Below are 19,961 nucleotides of genomic sequence, written 5' to 3'. Positions count from 1 at the left end.
TAATCCACATCCACTCAAGTCCAGTGACATATTTCTCAACCCAGCCATCAGTGAACAATTACAGGACAAATTGCTACATTTATCTCTCTATTTTGGCGTATAAAGCTCTCATTTAAAACCACGATACGAGGAGAAAAGATGTTTTATATTCAAAGAGCAGCGGTGATACTTCCCTCTGACGTACACACACACACACACACACCAGGAAAGCGCAAACACTCCGTCATTACACTGGCACTCTGAAATGTCACAGTGCTGATATTTATCTTTCCTCAGTTTTCCAGGTATGCAGTTATTTACATCAAACCTGAGCTTGTTTAGTTACCTCCCCTTACACACACACACACACACACACACACACACACACACCGCCCGAGGCCTTGAAAAGCCTTGTATCTCTGCAAACTTGTGTGTTTTGCGGCGATGGCCTCAGTGGAAAAATTCTGATGTCAACTCTCCGGTATGCATGTTGTCCCGAGGAACGTCTCCGGCTTCAGCCCCGGCTCGCTCCTCTCCTCTGTCAGTACACGTACAACACGCATACCACGCGGAAATGTGTGTGTACCTACTGCAATCCAGGGGCGAAGAAAAGTGCAGTAAGGCGTGGAGGCAAACAGGATAGAAAGGGATTCCGTGGGCTTCCCGTGGAACGTTTACACGCCGAATAAACCGATTTCCAATCAGACATCAGCTTCAGCCCGATTTCTATCTACCTCCTGTATTTACGTTGCGTTTGAGGTGTAAACACGCCGCGAGAGGGACAAACCCGGAGAAGACGACGGCAGTAACGATGCTTTCCTCGCCCCTACCTGTGTGTCGGGGCGCAGACATCAAAGCAAACATAAAAGCAAAGCAAACTGTCTTCTGTTAGCATTTATCTGCCAGTATCTGAGACCATCAGGCAGATAGGGACGCGTGTGTGTGTGCGTGTGTGTGTGTCTGTGTGTGCCGTTGCTGTAATGGGCCTATTGTGTTCTGCCTCGGGTCTGAGCGTCATCTTCATTACATTTTTGGGGAACAAACAAATAAATGGAGACACACACTGGAGAGGATGGAGGCAGTCGGTGTGTTTTTGGCTTTGAAGATTAGTTTGTGTGTGTGTGTGTGTGTATGTGTCATATATAAATATAAATATATATATCCACACTTTAAAGCGTGTTTGAGAAGAGCAGAATCTATTCATGAAATTGCCTTCTAAGCCCATGGTGTGTGTGTGTGTGTGTGTGTGTGTGTGTGTGTGTGTGTGTGTGTGTGTGTGTGTGTGTGTCTGTGTGTGTGAGAGAGCGAGAGAGAGAGAGTGTGTGTGTTTCCTTCCCCCGCCTGGAACCTAAAGTGCATGATAACAACACTTAGCCATGCTGGGTTGTCTTCTGAGCCCTAACGGGGGAGGGGGAGTGGGGAGATGGGGGGAAGGGGGAGGGGCTTGTTGTTATGGACTCACAGCTTCCACTGGTAGGTGGTGACAGGGGGGTTGGCGTCGGCGCTGCAGTTCAGCTGGACGTTGGGGCGGTTCAGGTACCAGTTCCCATCGAATCCCTCGATCGTTACCACGGGTTCATCTGCAGGGAGGGAAGGAAGTTAGAAAGGAAGGGAGGAAGGAAGGAAGGCACAGTGATGTCTGTAACACACATCACAGCCACACACACACACTTACACACACACACATCACACCTCCACTGAAGCACAGCAGACACTTGGAGGTCAAACCGTAAAGCTTTAAATGCCTTCTATGCTTTTATGATGGCAGGCGGCTCTGATTAGTTCAGCCAAACGATCACAACTGGAGTTTAAGTTGATTGGCACCATTCATTAAACAATTACTCCAAAAACTATAAAAAAAAACACACTAAAAACTTAATTACCACACACACACGCACACACACATTTCTAAGTCATTTAAAGGCCCCCTGTGAAGTTTCCTTGTAAACCATCATTACTCTGCGCAGCCTTAAGGTCTAAAAATCACTTTTAGTTGCATTTCCTGCCCGACTGAACGTTTGCAAAGCTTTTTTATTAATGTTAGCATAAAAGTAACAAAAATTTCAGACTAAAAAAAGTAGAAACTGTGTTAGGAAGAACAGCAGCTTCTTCTTCTTCTACCCCTAACTATCAGGAGCAGTGGGCAGTCAGGGTTCAGTGCCTGGGGACCAACTCCAGGTCTACAGCCTTGTTAGTGCCTTGGTCAAGGGCAGAGGCAGGAGCACTTAGCCTAGCACACAGGCTTTTTGATGAGTGGGCAGAAACTCACACATACAGAGTACCTGTTAGCATATCCACACTCCCATGTTTGGACACAGAGAACATTCACGGCTCTTACACTGCACGTTGAGCACCACGCTGTCTGTGATCCTCTCGTTCCTGTAGGTCACGATGCACGTCAGTTTCGCTCTGTGGGTTTCCCGGCTGGGCGTCACGATGTAGTTGCTCCGCACTGTCACCGTGCCGTTCTGGTTGCGGGTCTCTTGGGAGGTGGCCTCCCCCTTCAACCTGGTGTCCCATCTGATCACGCTGGAGGGCTTCCCGTTGGCCGACACGCACGTGGCCACTGTCATCTTGCGCTTCGGGGCCTTGGCGACGATGGTGGGCGTCGTCAAGGTCATGCGCGTTACAGGTCGAGCTGGAGAACAGGGACAGAATAACTAGAGTTTATTCAATGTTCCACAAAGAAGCACTAATGGTTCCCCCTTTCAGATCGACTTCTATTACATCATTATCTGCACTCGGCCTGCAGTCCTGTGATGTGATGATAGCAGCGATGTGAAGTAAATGAAAACATTCCTCTCTGAAAGAAAAAGCGCTTGTTGCAACTGAAATCGGTTGAAGTTTCCTTTTTTCCTCTCGCTTCTCAAAGCCAAAGCAGTTGTCAAAGCTCTCCAGATGAACAACGCAAATGCACAGTCATCAAATTGGAACCTTTTGTGAGTTGCCAATTAGCCATCGAGTCTTTAGAACATCAAACGGCGGGCTTGAGCTCCAGCAAGTGCGCAAGTGAAAGAGATACGGCGTGAAGGCCTCTTTGAAGAGCGCCGGGTCGCTTATCTACGCACGGGTATTCCTCCGCGATCATCGCCGAAGCCAAGGAAGCCCGTTAAGATCCGCGAGGCTCAGTGGCACAAAATAAGGACTCAAAGCTGACAAGAAGCTCAAGCAACAGGGACTCCTTAAGCCAAGTGCTTTTTCTTTGCAGGGACTTGATGGAAAACATACCAACACTCAATTTCTAATTAGATCGCTAATCACAGTCAGCGCGCAACCTTTTCAACGCTGCCTCTCTGCCAACATAATCTACATCCCAGACACTTGGTTTCCACATTACGCATTGAAGCGAAATTACGCATTGAAGTGAAATTAGTCTCTCTCCTAAAGTGGCCCTGTTGATTTCTCTCCCGTTTGACACTTCTTTCCTGTTGTTGTTGCGTATTTATGCCTTCATGCTCCGCTCTCAGCAGCGGTGCATGTAGGACGTGATAAACAAACAAGCAAACAAAGTGTTCAATCTGCATGAACCTGTATAGGACATACAGCAGGATGAGCGAACGTTAGAACGGTACACAGACAGAGACCATCTGCTGTAAGGGGGATTCAGTGCACTTCACAACAAAGCCTGTGACAATGTTGAAGAGCACTGGAGGGTTTCTGCTGCCGGGGAAGAGTCTTCATTTATCCTTTTGCACACAATAAATCCTTTGCAATCTCTTCTGTACAATCTGTGTAGAGCACAAGGTTGTGAGAGATGTTCACGGCCAGCAGACGCCATAACCGGTGTTATAGAGTGTCTAAAGAAGGTCTGGAGGAGCCACATGTGCGTGTACACACACACGTCAGAGCTGTTTGAGTATTTTAGTGCACTTTGTTTGGCTAACACGGCAAACCGGTCAAAGGAAACCTGACTAGATGAAGATCCTTACCAAACACAGTGAGGTTGACCGTGTTCTCTCGATTGCCTGCGGGGAAGGTGGTGTACTCGCAGATGTAGGCGGCTTCGTCAGACAGGCGCAGGTTGGTGAACACGATGGTAGTGTCCTCAAGGGAGGGCGTGCGGTGATGGACCGCCTGCTGCTTGAAGCTGACCCGCTCCTTGAAGGGCGGCAGCACCGACACGCCCAGGGCAGGATTGGCTATGGCCACGTTCTGTTTGGTACCGTTGATGAACTTCTGCCAGGTGACTTGAGAGATCTTCACCGGCGGGTTGCTGTTGACGAAAATGCAGCTCAGTTCCACTTGTGTGCCCACAGAGCCGGACATACTGGAGTCCATCTGCACCATCTGTCCATCGGCAGCTAGAGAGATAACAGAGAAGAGAAGGAGAAATAAGTTTAATTACAATTATGAAGCGTCCAGGGCCAAGCAACGCATTTGATGATAACAAGGACATGCACTGAAAGTCAAAGAGTCAGATCAGGCTGTTAGGACAACACTCGCACCCAAACATCTGCTTCAGCTGCCACAGACACAGGCTGACATTCATTCACCCTGCAGCACAGGAGACATATCTACTCCCTATGCAGGAGTGTGTGGAGTCAATACAGCAGAGGTTGTGTGTAAAGCTGAGGGGAGTTGTTGTTAACATAAAGGCTATACAGCCCCGGCTTTGTCCGCAAGGGCGCCGCTTCTGATGAGATGGGAGGGCCCAACGAGAACCAATGCATCACTAATGAATGCGAACAAGGCCGCCAAGTTCCAGCCAAGTCATCGTCTGCTGCTCCGCCGCAGCCGCTGCCACCTTCCTGTGCCACACTGGCAAGGCCATTGTAATTTTAATTACTTTTTTAGTCGCAAATACTTCAATGAGTGCCCGGAGCCCATATTTAAAGAAACACTGTGGGGTCTTATGTAAGCTCCCACACAATGAGAACACACACATTTGCAGTATAAAACACAGCAATTATGCCCCCCCCCCCCCCTCCACATACACACACACACACACACACACACACACACAAACTCACACACTGTGTATGCCTGGGAGGAGTTTGGTGGCAAAAAAACTCAACTAATGAAGACGGAACCTCTGTTTATAGAGCTCACTGTATGAAGAGCTGAAATTTACAATGAGCTCTACATACAATGAGCTCTACATACAATGAGCTCTATATTCAATGCGCTCTATATTCAGTGACCTCTACATACAGTGACCTCTTGTTAAACTCTCTCATTCCCATCAGTATTCCTTGTCCACAGCTAGGATGAATCAATTTGGGTGGAATAAAAGCTATTTCAATTTTTTGATGTTCTCTTTTTGGATCGATATTTCCTTCTGTACAACACTAAAGTTCACTCTGTGTCTTTACATGCACTTTAAAGTCGTTACATAATACTAGGACTAAAGCAAGAAATGGCCTTTTTCAAACGTCATGTTCACACTTTCTCCTCCGTGCCTTCAATCGCAGTCAGGACAAACTGTGTGCTGCGTGCGTGCGTGTGTGTAAACGTGCTGACTGGTGGAGGAAAGCTCTGGCTCTGAAGCCACTGGAGTCTGAACAGATGTGTCAGTGGACTGCTGCAGGGATCCTGCATCCTGTTGTCTTTGACACATCTTTGTTATCTCTGGAGTCACATGCTCTGATTTATGCTCCTCTCCAGGTGAAGTCTGATGATGTCCCATTTCCTGGTTCAACTACCCCTGGCTGGGCTTGTATTTACAACCAGGCAGGGCTATAATTATCTCCTATGGATAGGAGCGAAGCCACAGGAAGAAAGAACAGAAATTCCTCCGTTAATCACACTGGACTCATAAAACCACCAGTGAATCAAGTCATAAACAGAGAGGAAATAAGCCGCGGCCTGGAGTGGAGGCTGAGGCGCGCGCACAGCAAACACAGCCGCCCCTTAACGCTGAGTAACTGCATCACAATGATGCATAATCTGTGTTCTCTGAGATCAACATTTCCACAGGGGTCTTTAAAATGTGTAAGGATTCTGTTTATGCCTACTGAGTATCTGATGTACTCTCTATCTGCAGCTATACAGGAATCTGTAGAGGTGCACAGGGGGAGCCGTGTGTGTGTGTGTGTGTGTGTGAGTGTGTGTGCACGTTGTCAAACTGTCTAAGCAGTGGCAGTATAACGAAAACTTCTTCTGAAAAGTATAAGTAGTCAAGTGAAGGACACCGGGGCACAATATATGCATGAAGAGAGGGAATATCTGGCACGGAGTTCAGCGTGAAGACCATTAAGATGAACAATTTCTTCCATCTCTCATAACAGTCGCACGACTATCAAGCTGAGTGACTTATGCTCAGGAGCAGTCCATTACGAGAGGGAGGCAATTTCTCTCCATTGTTATGTTTTCACTCAAGCAAAGCCGTTCGCCGCCGGCACTTCAAATCATATAAGAAACAAAGTGACAACCTTTTGAAGTTACTGAGTGCACATCATCTTTCATTTCCTTCTGACCACATCAGCAGGACCCTCAGTATAGAGATTTAAACTTCAGGGATTCGTAGATGACAGATTGATTTGCTAATACAGTTTGACAGGGAGGACTGGCAACCTTGTCATGTGTACCTTGAGAGCACCTGTGTCCTTGCACACCTCAGAGCAAAGCTTTAGTCCATTTTATCAGAGCCTAAATTACCAGCGGTGGCAGCTATAGTGCCATATTTTTTGGGGAATAGCAAACACAATTTAGTGTGTGACAACAGCAGTTAAAGTTTAATCTTAAACTTGGAGCGATGCGAGGGGAGGGTTGTGAAAACTCATAAATATGTACCTCGCTAGACATCACACACTTGAATGCTAAAAAACAGTACTGTGTGAGAGCCGCAGCCCCTTGTTCCCCCGCCCCCCGTTTCCCCCCTCGCCTCCCCCCCCTCTCCCCTTCCTCCTTTGAGCCGCATGCTCCCCGCTCAAATCGAACCAAATAAACAGCAGCCCACGCAAATGGAAACCAGAGGAATAGGAATAATTACACAGCCACAGTGCCCAAATCCCCTCGGCGAAGGACCAGGGGCCTCTACGGGGACCCCTTTCACTCAAAGACTAAAGAGTCCTTGGCTGAGCGCAGAGTAGAGCTGTAATTACAGACTACACCGCAGAGCAGCGAAGCCATAGACGCAGAGCAAAGCCTCATATGTGGAGGTAGCAGTAAGAAGGTAGATTTGGTGATGTTTATGAGAACCAGCCGAGGAGAAACTGAGTTTAGGGAAGCAGAGGGGGGAGAAAGCCTGGGATATAAGCAAAGTAATGGAGACAGAAACCTGGCGAGAGGACGAGCGAGACAAAGAGGAAGGCGGAGCTTTGGGGAGATTTGTAGGTGTGCTGCCGGCCTGAGGTTGGCCGCCGTCGCTGCTTATGCTGCTGCTTCTTTGTTCTCACGCTGACAAGAGTGCGACTGGGGGGGGCCAGTCATGCTCTAATACACCTGAGGGGTAGACGCTGCCTTGAGAGATGCCATTTGAGAGAGAAGCCCTATTTCTGGAAGGGAAAAACGCCACGGCACATACAAAAGAAAGTCTGCCCGCGCTGGCAGAGTATCAGAAAGAACACGGGTAAGCTGAGGGGCGCCATTGAGCCAGATACTGTAACGTCTGGAGGTACACAGATAGCCAGAGACCCCAAAGGGCCTCGGAACAGAGACGGACCGACAGAGAGTATCTGCCGTGTCAGGAAAGAAGGGAAACCGCGTGTCGGTGCGTTTGTTTGCATACGCTGCACCGGCCGACACGTGTGGAGCATGTGGATCTGAATAACAGCACTCAGGCAAATGGCTTTCCAACGGTGTGTGTGGACACCCAGGGAGGAGCTTGGGCTGATTTGTTTTCTGTTGATCTGAATGTAAGAAAGTCGGTAAATGAACATCCAACATCTTCAGCAGTTTAGTTGTTGTCTTCCCTCGCTTACACGTCAATCAAATTAGTAAAGATATTCAATCCTGTTGTTTTGTTTGTGTAGTGGCAGATCTAGATCACAGACTGCAGCTTTAAACACTCTTACATTCTGAAATCAGATTCCTTTCTGTGTCATAACAAATCATAAAGATGTAAATCAAAAGACAACGTTTACTCTGCCAATGAGACAAGAATTAGAACTCATACAGGAGTTTAACGTAAAATATACACATCCATGTCTTTGTGGTGTGATTAAATACCACACCTCGCTCCGCTCTGGGTAGAGACGACGTAAAGCTCTAGAGTGGAAACCAGGGCAGAGTCCCCTGAAGCCCCAGAAGCTGCTTTTCCTTGTAAAACCAACAGCAACTTGGCAGCTCCGTTTAGCATTGGATATGTAGCCCGACACTATTGTCTTTTTTCACGGGTGCTGGCCAACCACCAACAACAATTCAAAAGACAATTATTGGCTCATTCACCGTCACGCAGGCCAAGATCATTGAAAATAAATCCATTCATGCCAGAGTCGAGTAAAGTTCAGGAGAGTTTATCGCCGGCTAACTGCCACGTGAGGATGAAACGGTCCTGCGTGTGAGCGCTGTAAGGAGACATTTAGAAGCTGCGCTGCGCTAAGTGAACCGACACACCCCAATCCCAAAGTGACGCTGAGACGTAGCCGCTTTGAGTTTAAAAGCCTTCCAAAACACGGAAATTATGTAACGACCGTGTTATTACACAGCGTGCTGACGGGGGGGACTGAAATGTCATCGTCTTGGCGTCTGTCAGGGGGTGGATGCAGCGAGGAGGCTCCAGTTTCAGCGGCTGGGACACCGGCTTACTGCTGATCAGGAGATGAGGAGTTGTCGTATTGTACAGTACATCCAATTCCTGTAAGCGGAGACGGTGTCCTCCTTCTGTACAAACCAGACACCGAGGCTGCGACCCCGTTATGAATTACGTTCTAACACAAACTTCCTGAGTGTGAGGCGAGTTCACATGGAAAAACTCACAAAATGAATCATATTAGGAGGCAAAGTTATGGCTCCTACAGGGACTCTTGGCCGTGACAGACGAACGGTGGAATCTAATCACAAACAGTGGTCGTGTTGGAGCATGAAGCCGCTTTGCTTTACTGAGACTCATCAATTCCTGTCCGCAATCTCCAACAGTTTGATTGCGGCAACGAGTTGATGTTGTTGTCGTCGTTGTTGTCCGCCGCACTACGACTCAATGTTCTATAGGTGAGATGACGTGCATCAAAGTTGACATCACAGTCTGACAGCGCATCCATCTCGCTCAGCGTGACATCGTAGGAACATAAAGGGTCGGCTGGCGTTATCGGGGTGTTGCAGGAGGCCTGGGCTGTATGAAGCGTGCGTGAGATTGGCCCGCTGTATCATTAGCGAGGTCTTAATTCCTAATTCATCTCGGGCAAATCAGATATCTCAGCTGGTGCGGGGCGGGGCGGGGCGGGGGCGGCTTCATCTGCAGCGCCCCCACTTTGTGATTCCGATCAGACGCGTATGTTAGCAGTTAGATTCTTGCGTGGCTCAGCATTAAAGGCTTATCACATAAGGAGACTTCAGCCCCCCCTCGCCCCCCGCCCCACCCCACCCTGATGCATGATTGTGCTGTGGTAATTCCATTGTTACTTAAGTGGGATGCTGATAGATACAGTGTGGCTTTAACCACACGGGATAATGACTGTTTAATGCAGTCCCAGTTCCCATGGTGCAGGCCTCTGGTCTCCCCTATACACGGCCACACACACACACACACACACACACACACAGGCTGTTTAGGGGGAATCCGAATCTTCCTTCCATCTCTCTCTCTCACACACAAACCTTCAATTACGCCTTTGTTCGTTTTATTCTTCTTAATATTGTGGAGATAAACAAGCGGCATTTGGCTGTTGTTAAAGAAAGATGCTTTATAAACTCAAATCGAGCATTAGAGACTTTTCGGGATAACTAAAAGCTATCCGAGTGTGTTGTAAGCGTAATAGATACAGATGCACGTTGTTTAACAGCGACGGCCACATTCTCGCCTTTAATGTCGGCTGTGTGTTTGGTTGATAGTGAGGATTCAGCCGTTTTTTGCGATAGGAGCCGGGTCTGTGAATTTATTTTCATTTACATTCAGGCAGTATTTGATGGTGCTTGAGCGGGGTCTCCTGGGTAAACAGAGGCGTACCTGCCAGAGCAGCTCTCTTTACCCTCCGTCTCCCCGAGCAAACATTCAGCTGCAGAGGCAAGCGGAGCCTCGGTGGAGCAGATGGTTAGTAGACCTGCTCCTAATTTTCCACTATCTGGTTCAAATTTGAAAGCCGCTTTTGTAGAACACAGTTGTTCAAGGAGGACAATGTAACATCTGCTGCACTGTAAATGTTAATGATTATGGAGGATATTTATTATGTTAGGCACCTTCCCAATCTGGGAATGCTCCATGAAAGACTTTGAGCCTTTCCTCTATTCCCATAAGCTATTTTGTTTGAGGAAGCTGGAAAATGAAACGACCAGGCGCGATAATGTAGCTGTGTGTTTTCCACCGCCGGGTTGTAGATTTACACCTTTCAGGTTGGCGGTGCACAGCATTAGGCGGTCGAGCGTATGCACTGATTCCCACCTAATGTCGCTGTCGTACACAGGCGGGCGCCCTTGGAGACGCTCTAAGACTTCTCAAATGCCAGTGGACGCATCGGTTCGCCTGCGACGGCGCTTTTTCGTCTCGTCTTATTTCTGTTTGTTAATGATTCACCCTTGAATGAAACAGACGAGCCAAGCAGCACACATACAGGACACGCTGCAGCACATTACACCTCCCTGAGGAATGCCATCACTTTAGAACGCAGTGGAAGAATGCACTGCTTGTGTATTTTGTGTAATGGATGTTGTTTTATTGTAGTGGAGTAGGAAATATGCGAGAGATAAAGTGGGAATTTTGTTGTCTTTGACCGTGGCAATGACAAATAAAGCTAAATAAAGCTCTGCCCTAGAGAGGGGGAGTCTATAGCACAGAGTGTAAACACAATATCGCAGCGAGCCGTGACCCGCCTCCCCCCTACAGCTTAACTAAACAAGGCCACCATAGTTTCAGCGCTCCGACACAAAGCAAACAGCGCTGACATTACCTGACCAAACGGCTTGATGACATCACCCACTGATACCAGATAACGAGCAACTGTCAGCACACAAAAGGCTCCGGTGCAGAGCTGGAGGGAGGGGAAACCACACTACTGGTAAATGAATGATTGCGCGTGGAACAGTTTTGCTTGTTCAACAGAAACTTTGGAGGAGCGGCGTGGAGAAGGAATCGATCCAGGTTTCACCGCCGTCTTAAAAAATGTAGATTCCGGAATGAAATGTTATGGCGTGACACCAATGAATACACTAGATGATACACTATCAGACGCCGGGCGAGTCGAGACGCTGGGGAGCACTTAGGCCGGCCAGACAATTAGTCAACAAAGCGTCTCATCCAGAGAGCCGGCTCAGCGTGCACAGCGGTGTTTCGCCCGTTGTTTTCGCCCGTTGTTTTCGCCCGCCGTTTCTCAATAATGCAAAAGTTTCCCCTGGCTTTCAAACCAAGGCAGCTGTTGGATGTCTTAATAGGAAAGAGCTGATCAATAAATAAAAGGGGGCCAGGGGCACGCTACAAAGTGATGCATTATGGTCCCGTGGTCTCTGACACGCTGTTAGTAGCAGCGAGGCGGCTTTGAAGCGTGGCAAGAGTTGACGGGTGAGGTGAAGGGTGGGGGTGGGTTTACAGTAATGTGATGTAGAGGATATTAGGGTGGGGGGGGGGGGGGGGGGGGGGTTAAACAGGGACAGTGACATGCAGTGGGTCAGAAATGGCGAGCAGATTACAGCACTCAGGATATTAAAGTGGAGGAGAAACGGCGTGGAAGCCCGTGGAAACTTCGAGGCGTTAGACTAACGCTGCATTCACACTCATTCTGACAGTCTACACACATCGCCGCCATAATGCGACAGATACACCAGCTGTGCGTGTCGCACCTACACGCCAGAACACAGAGCGAGTGGGGAAAATGTAATTTACTGTGGATTTGATGACACATTCTTCCTATTTAGAATAACACACTGGAATCAATTAGGATCTGAATGAATTTGACAGACGCCTGCAGATTATCTGTATAAATATCACCTGTCTAGTATCAGTCCACTGCTCAGCTCACCCAGTACTCCCAGTCCTTCTCCTTTAAAGTGATGTGATCATACACATGCACAGAATCAACCAGAGTCATGAGGCCAGTTTGCCCACTGAGGTAATGAACGATGAAGTAAATCCATTTAAAATTGAATAATCTAGGTCTGTTTGGGTCTAGGTCTTGGTGTAAACACACTTTGATTGCCAATTACAGTGGACACATGATCTGAGAAAAAGCAGATTAACTGCCTGGATCGCAGTCTAATCGAGTTGTTAAGTGTGTGTAGACGTCCAGTATAGCTTTATATGGATTACACACATTTGAATATACCTGCTTAGACACACCCAACAGAGTACGGGGTTAGCAAGGGAGTGTCTGTTTGTTTTCTGTACATTATAGCGTTGCAGAAGTTTCAAATTCGAGCCCTAAATGAACCCAGGAACACGGGAACCTAAATATGATGTCGCCTTCCGTGAGAAAAGAACGAAGGCAGAGATTTATTCCAGGGCTGTTGTGTTGGGTTGAAAAGAAGTGTACAGGTGTGGGTAATGAACCACTACATCACCGCCGACTATAAAGAATTATTTATAAGCATACTCCAGGAGTGGGACGTATAGGCAAAGGCTGGCTCAGCCCGATCAGAGCCCAGACCACAGCAGCACCCTGCTAAACATCAGCAAATACAGCATGAAATGTAAAGTCCTGCCAAAAAGTGCTGAGAAAGAGTCTGGCCCCCGGACAAGCATGCATGACAAATCCTTCCCTCACACCATCTGTTCCATTGTCCACAAGTAAAGATAAGTCTTGCGTGGAGTGCAAACAATGAATAACCCCACGTGAAGATGCCAGGATGTAGAAAGAAACATCAAGCTTTCAAAGAACATATACTTCTATACACAGTCATAAGTTTGGATTAAAGCCGACGATCAACCATTGGAGGCGCACAGAATTAAAAGAACTGTATTGTGTGTATGTAACATCAGCATTTTCTACCCATCTGATGTTTTTCTCAATTAAGTCTTTGCTCCGTATGCAAGGTGACCTTTTCGAAATACTCAGAAAGAGCATGGAATATTGTTTTTGGTGTCTGACCCACTCTGACCTTTACTGCTGGGGAATTTTCTCCTTTTCTGAAAGAGGCGGACCGATCTTAAAGGCACGTCGGGGGGGGGGGGGTAAATACGCACAGCATAAGCATGGCAAGAGGCACTGCTGCGTGACCGGCAGCCTATTAAAGCCCCAAGAAGGAATGAACAATCAATATTTGATTAATGCCACTTTCGCTTCATTCGCGGCCTTTAAGTCGAGGCAATTTCTGCATTCATGTAGAGAGAAATGACTGTGCATGTCTTACAGATATGTGGTGGGGGGAAGAAAGAAGCAGCGCTCATCAAATCCCGTCTCTAATTGTGTGTGGGGCACTAACAGGACAGCGGGGCCACGTGTACGCAGATCTGCACGGAATGTAAACCTGCTATTTCTCTTCAGCCGTGCAGGAGCAAACCAATTTATACAGCACATCCATTAACATACAGGAGAGGGAATTCACACTCCAGCTGGAGTGGGCAGTGGGCTGAAGACCCCTTCTGCTATCAATTAACCAGCACGCTTAGTATGTGTCGTGATCAGCAAGGGGCTCCGACGAAATGCTGTCCATTTGCTCCAAACAAGTGTTGGAACACAAGCAAATTTTCCGTTGATTACCTGCATCAGCCTGCAGAGTTTACAACTCCATCGTCGACACTGACACACGCAAACTCAAAGCAATCAAATCGGCTCACCAGTCGCACTAATACTGTAACAAACCAGTCAAGTCGGGCTGCGGGCTGCGGGCGCGTGCACAGGGAATTAAGTACAAATAAACAGGATTATGAATTTGGCCCCACAGTCACATCATTTAGGCTTGGATTAGTATCCTGTCTGCAGCACCGGAGGATTGAACGTGCATAGTTGCTTAAGCTGATAAGGTTAGACATGCTACACTCATTTCAACCGTGCTGCGTTATCCTGTTATTTAAATCATTTTTCACTTTGGTGGAGCGTGTGTATTTTTTAATAAGCATATTTGTGAGCGGTTTGAAGAAATGCGACATCGGCAGTCGCCAGCAGGCTCATTCTGCCCCGGATTCTCAATGGCGTTTGACTCCCGATGAGGAGTATCACTTCTGACAAGGTGATAGAGAAAGCACTGAAGTGGCAGCCACCTCGGCAAGTAGGACACGCAAACAAACACACAAGATGGACGATGATGTATGGCTACATGGGAACACGCGGCGTTCCAGCGTGGATGCTGGCTGCCGGCTCTTGCCAAATTCCCCCTTTTTCATGTGTGTTTTGATCATGAACCACTATGAAACCCAGCGGTTCTCGGCAGAACTCCGAGACCAGGGCTGAACCGTTTCCTAAACCGTGACCGAAAACCACAGACTATCTTTCCAAGGGGAGTGGGGCTCCATATTCCACACACACACACACACACACGGAGCTGTTGGAATGCTCACCACATCTCAGGACTGTGTTCATATTCTGCTGCATGTGCTTTCCAGCTGTGCTCAAGTATTGTCTTTCTCGCTCGTCTCCAAGCTTCGGGGTTGAAGTATTCTCCCTGCACAGTACGCATCCATACATCATCTCTCAATAGATCCAGCTCTGCCCTGTGTGGGATATATTCTGGGAGAGCTCATATCTTTGCTTGTACCCCATTCTGACACCACATTTATTTATCTTAAAGAGTCGATGCCTGTCTCACTGCAGCGACTGCACATACCCGGGAGGCTGAACCCAGACTTTTACTTAACAGAGATCACATTTAGAAGATGGTTAAGGTATCATAAAACAGCATTATCAAGCAACGGGTTAAGGCGTTGGTTGATTCTGTGTCATGTGTACCTTCACCCTTCCCACTGACGTTGTTTTTGGTGGGAAAATATCTTCGCCGCCAGGGAAGACATAAAATAACAGCAGTTAAAGGTCTGTTGGGTTTGCGACTGGCCTTTCCAGCGAAAAGCAACTGGCACGGAGACACGAGCGGGGGAACCGCAAAGCCGCAGCGAGGGAAAAGGAGCAGACTGAAAGCTGAGCAGGGTGGTATGACTTACTGCAGTCTCCACTCGGTCGTTAGATGTTAAACAATGTGTACTGGCACACATACCGAAGACGCAAAGGGCCGCTGTACGCATTCTCAAAGACGAGCAAAAGAAGGAAGAACAGGAGAGGCACTATGAGAATGTTACTGAGAGGAAGGGACGTATGGATGCGGTGATGAATCAAGGTTTCCCCCGAGTTTCATTTAAAGACACCGTGGTGGGTGGGCTGTGGGTTGGGGGCACGAAACCCAAGCCAGGAAATGAAGTCATCGCTTTTTCCTCTTAAGTGTAGCTGATGTTTACAATGTATGAGTCGACTCCAACCACGTCTAACATCGGAGAGCTAAAGAGAAGTGTTCTCATCTTGTAAGCGGCGGCCGTAGCAGTGACCGGTCACAAAGCTTTAACGGGGGAAACGCTCAGACACTACGGCGAAGAGAGCAGCCGATACTCCAGATGATTGTGTGGCTCGATGCAATTTGGATGCGACTGCACCGCCGACAGACCCGTGCTATTAAGTGCAATCAAATCAGCGGCGTAATTACCCTCGATGTTAGAAGATATTCTGTAGTTAAACATCACAGCACGTCAATTCGGACTTGAAAATGCAGCGAGACGCAGAGCAGAATGAGCCTGCGAGGACACAAAAGGCTTCTGGCTCGTGAGGGCTTTGATGAAACAAAGGAAGAGTAAAAGAAGTTCCTGATCGCGTATTGCTATTGATCAAATGCAGATAAAGTGAAGCAGGCAGTCACGGGGCAGATTCAACAACTCAATTACACCGTATTGCAATCGCTGTCACTCACTGACAGGCAACAGCAGCCAATGGAAAATACAAAATGCTCCTCGACCTCCCGTGATGGCGGCTTCTCTGCCAGAGCGTCTAGTGACACGGGAGTCAACCCCAAGGTTTTCATTGCCGCAAACAAACTTCCTCCCCGGTGAAAATCTGTCACGTGAACGCCTCCACTTTGACATTAATAGCCTTTGAAATCTGCTGACTGGGTCTCCGCCGCCGCTGTAGTCGGCTCAAAGACACGGGAGTCCGTCCCGCCGGGAGTCGGGGACAAAATAGCTTTATGCAGCATGTACCCGTACGCGTTGTTTGCCTCAGAGCCGCCGCCGCAGCATTTGGAGCTCTTACCCTCACATTGCCCTCCCGTACTGTGTCGGTGCCACGGGCTGCTCATTGTTTGACAAGATTGACAAGCTCCCTGGCAGAGCTGATTAAAAGCTTTAAGGTCAGAGGAGTGAGACAGCTATCGAGCGAACACCTGTCTGCACGTTGAGAGCCAGTCCCCTACTGTGTGCGTCCTCCATGGGAATCAATGGCTCCATTACAACCCGATGCAGACTCTTATTTGACAGGCTGGCAATGAACCTTTGACCTCACGCTTCCTCTTCTTACACTCCTACGCTCTCACTCCTAGCACTCATACATCAAAAATGCTTTTATTCCTACGCAGAGGTTCTCAGAAGGGAATCGGTATAAATATATCATTCTGGCCCAGATCGATGGTTCGCCTTCGATTTGGCTGAGGTAATGTCCACAATAGAAGAGAGGAGCTCAGACCAAACTGTGTTTACTTTCTCAAGCTTCAGACTTCATTTCCTCATCAATGTCCATATCCCTGCTTAAAGTAACTTTGAAACCCCAGCTGCCTACTGAAGATCCGCCAAACAGATTAGAAATCGTATAAAAAGACGTCTGATGTTCATTTGGAGGCCCTCCAACATCACTTTTGATGTCACACTCTCCTGCTTTCCGTCTTGCTCTTCTCCAGAGCTTCTCACAAACTGAAACAGCCGGTCACACTCTCTGGACCTCATAATCCACAAATGGACATTTCAATTTACTTCTGCCTGACTTTGGCCGATGGTGAATTACGATACCTGCTCCCGTGGATACCTGGCCCATTCCATTCTTCCATTCCTTTTTTTTTTCGGTTCGGCTTTTGCGCTCACGACTTCACAAAAGGAGAAAATGTTCTTCTTTAGACATTTTATCTGGCTGCAATCTGTGAAATGAAACCTAATACTGCAGCTTTACCCGAGGGATAAGACTTCAGGGATGGATGACTTTGACCAAAAAATATCTGGAACCATGTCCCACACCACTCATCACCACACTACTTCCATTCTCACAGGTTTTGTGGATTGGCTGGTCTTTCCTTCTCTGATTCAGTGGCTGAACACAGAGGCGTATTGTGCTGCGCCTTTATCACAAATACAGAGTTCGTAATCTTGTTTCGCTTTGCAGAGAGAAAATAAAGAAAGCTCAATAAACTGATGCAAGAGACAGTTGTTTTTGAAAGACACTGTCACACACACTGTATATTAAGTGTCCCATTGAAGTGTCGATTCGGCTCATTTTCACCTTTCCTGTTTCCATTATATCACAGCTCGGTAATACGACACGTCAAATAGCGTGTTTGCCTTTAACACTCTCCTACGTTTAGATATTTGATGAGATGCAATAGTGCGGTGACAGAGGCATGTTCGCACTCTGCCAACAGAGCTTCCAAGTAGGTGTGAATCCGTTTCCCAGTGGGGAAAAGTTGAAGGGTTTGTGACGCGGCAAAGTCACATTTACATTCAAAAGCTGCAAATAAGGCCGGAATACCAACAATGGTTACATGTTAGCGCTACGGCAAACTACAGAAAGGGAAAGCTGCTGGAAGATAGATAAGATCAATCGTCTCAGCTAATTCACACACTTATATTTAATTAGTAGTTTGAAGTTTCCTTTTTTGGGCAATTTCAGCATTTTAATGATGATGATGATGATGATGATGGATGGATGGATAAGAACGAATTTGAAGATTGACACAAAACAAACGAGTGCTTTTTGGTGCAGTAAAACATAATCCTATCATTTCATCATCACATTCTAACCGGCACTTGGAACAAAACGCTGAGTTGTTTGGAGGATCAAACCAACATCCCGCAGGCTGCATGTCTTATTCTTCATAAACATCCAGGAATGCTTGTCGACCCCAGGGTTTTATAATACCAATGTTTGGAGCCACAACACATTAGACAGACCCCATACTTGTTGCTGGGAAAATTATAGTAGCTTGTGGAAAATTTTCTCATCTTCTCCGTGCCCTTCGCAGATTGCACGTTTACCCCGCACTCCCACTCTTGCTCACTCGCTCGCAATCTCACCCCCAGTTTGGTGGCTTGAAAAGTATCTGAGGCAGAAATGAGCCAATTGCCGCCGTCTGGGGGGAAAAACGGCGACAACTGCATTCGTGCACACAAAAGCATAATAGAACCCTGAGTTGAGGAAAAAGGCTAGTAGCGCATTACGTGTTTTAAAGTTGTGAATGAATTCTGTAATATCGCCTGACACACGGGCCAGTGTGGAATAAAGGGCGATGAGGTGTGACAGGTGCGTTCTTTCAGTATTTAATCTGGGGTTTAATCTCCTTTCAAAGTTATGTGGAACTTAACAAAGTGTTGTGCTTGAGCCCGCCATGCGTATCGGTTTGTTTATTACAGCTTGTGTTAATTTCAGAATGATGGATATGTTTTTAAGATAAGAAACAAAAACAGAAATCGCATTAATCACTGAATCTTTGGTTCTTATTCAGCCACTATCTGACGGATACACAGATGGATACAAAACCTGGGGTATTTTCAGACCCTTCGCCATAGAACACAAAGATTTTACTGTAGTTCCGTTTTGGCAAATCCAAGCAAAAGTCATCACTCACACAAAAACAACAATGACAGAATAGGGACTAAGACGAGCTGCTAAACCGTAGAACAGATTGAGACGTTAGAAATGTCTTTGTTTATGCTCAATACACCCTGAGAGAACAGGTTGGGTGAGCTTGATATATATTCCGACCTTTTCCCAGCCTCTCTTTAAATTGAAATGGTTTGAAGAGTAAAACATGAGCCTGTCTTGGTTCCAGATCAAACCGTACAGTGGATGATCGGTTGCCTCCTAGTTCGGATCAAGCTCACACTCCCAACGAACCGTCTCAGAGTCCATATAAAAGCAGACGGCGCAGAATGAGAGGGAGTCGTGTCTGCGTCATTGTTACTCTGCAGATTAGAACCCTTTCACTGCCTCAGACTGCAAGTTAGACTCTTGCTAACCCATCACACACATCCGTCCCTCAATTAAAATCAAATAACTGATGGAATCATCCCGGCCAGCGACCGCACGCCGAAGGATTTCCACACACACACACACGCTGGGCAGCAGAAGCTGCTTTTCTTCTTGTTCCGGCTTGCCTGCAGAGTAGCGCTCACATGCCGCTCGGTGACATGGCCGACCCTTCATACATAATAGATTTGTTGGTGTCCGTGGAGCTGCAGATGCTGGATGCTCAGGGCTGCAGCAGAGCCTAGACTGCCGGAGCTATTTTGGAATGTTTTATCAGGCCCGGCGCTTTATACTAATGAGAAGCCTCTGGAGTGACTTTGTTTACATTTATCATGTTAATGTGTTAGTCAAACAAGACGCCGTCTGGTGTCAATCAAAATGTGTCAGGAGTGAATCACAGGAATAGACTGTAGTATCTATTAGTCATCTAATGTGACTTTGGGTGGGCACTATATGTTTTTACTTCCTGTGAATTGAAATGAATGAGACACATCACAAACATGCAAATCCTTGGATCAGGATTTCTCTCTGCACACCAGTAGAACACGAGTTCCAAACACGGGTTGCATATAAACATGTCAGCTTATTGTTCCTAATGAAAGTGGATAAAGCAGCAAAACAGCATAAATAACTCATGCGTTTAGGTTTAACTGCATATTTTAGCAGTGCAACGCTCAAAGACATTAGTTTCCTGGGAGGTGAGAACATGGATGTTGTACAGTAATTAACAATCTAATGCACTGTTATTCCCAAAAC

The 19,961-nt window shown here is 47.2% G+C and overlaps 1 protein-coding gene across 1 annotated transcript in view; it reads right to left on the bottom strand.

Annotated features, from left to right (window-relative positions):
* LOC142995082 (nectin 1b-like) overlaps positions 1-19,961 on the bottom strand; it is a 74,587-nt gene that overhangs the window by 20,598 nt on the left and 34,028 nt on the right. Inside the window, exons 2-4 of the mRNA XM_076145983.1 lie at positions 3,909-4,280; positions 2,318-2,617; positions 1,442-1,559 (exon numbers count right to left, since the gene is read on the bottom strand). Coding sequence (XP_076002098.1) covers positions 1,442-1,559; positions 2,318-2,617; positions 3,909-4,280 — 790 coding nt within the window. The remainder of the gene's footprint in view (positions 1-1,441; positions 1,560-2,317; positions 2,618-3,908; positions 4,281-19,961) is intronic.

This window comes from Genypterus blacodes, unplaced genomic scaffold, assembly GCF_046128005.1.
Source record: "Genypterus blacodes isolate CSIRO-AG114 ecotype Tasmania unplaced genomic scaffold, CSIRO-AGI_Gbla_v1 ptg000032l_1, whole genome shotgun sequence".
Lineage (NCBI taxonomy): Eukaryota > Metazoa > Chordata > Actinopteri > Ophidiiformes > Ophidiidae > Genypterus > Genypterus blacodes.
Note: the sequence above shows the minus strand (reverse complement) of the source record. Positions and strands in the feature narration are given on the sequence as shown.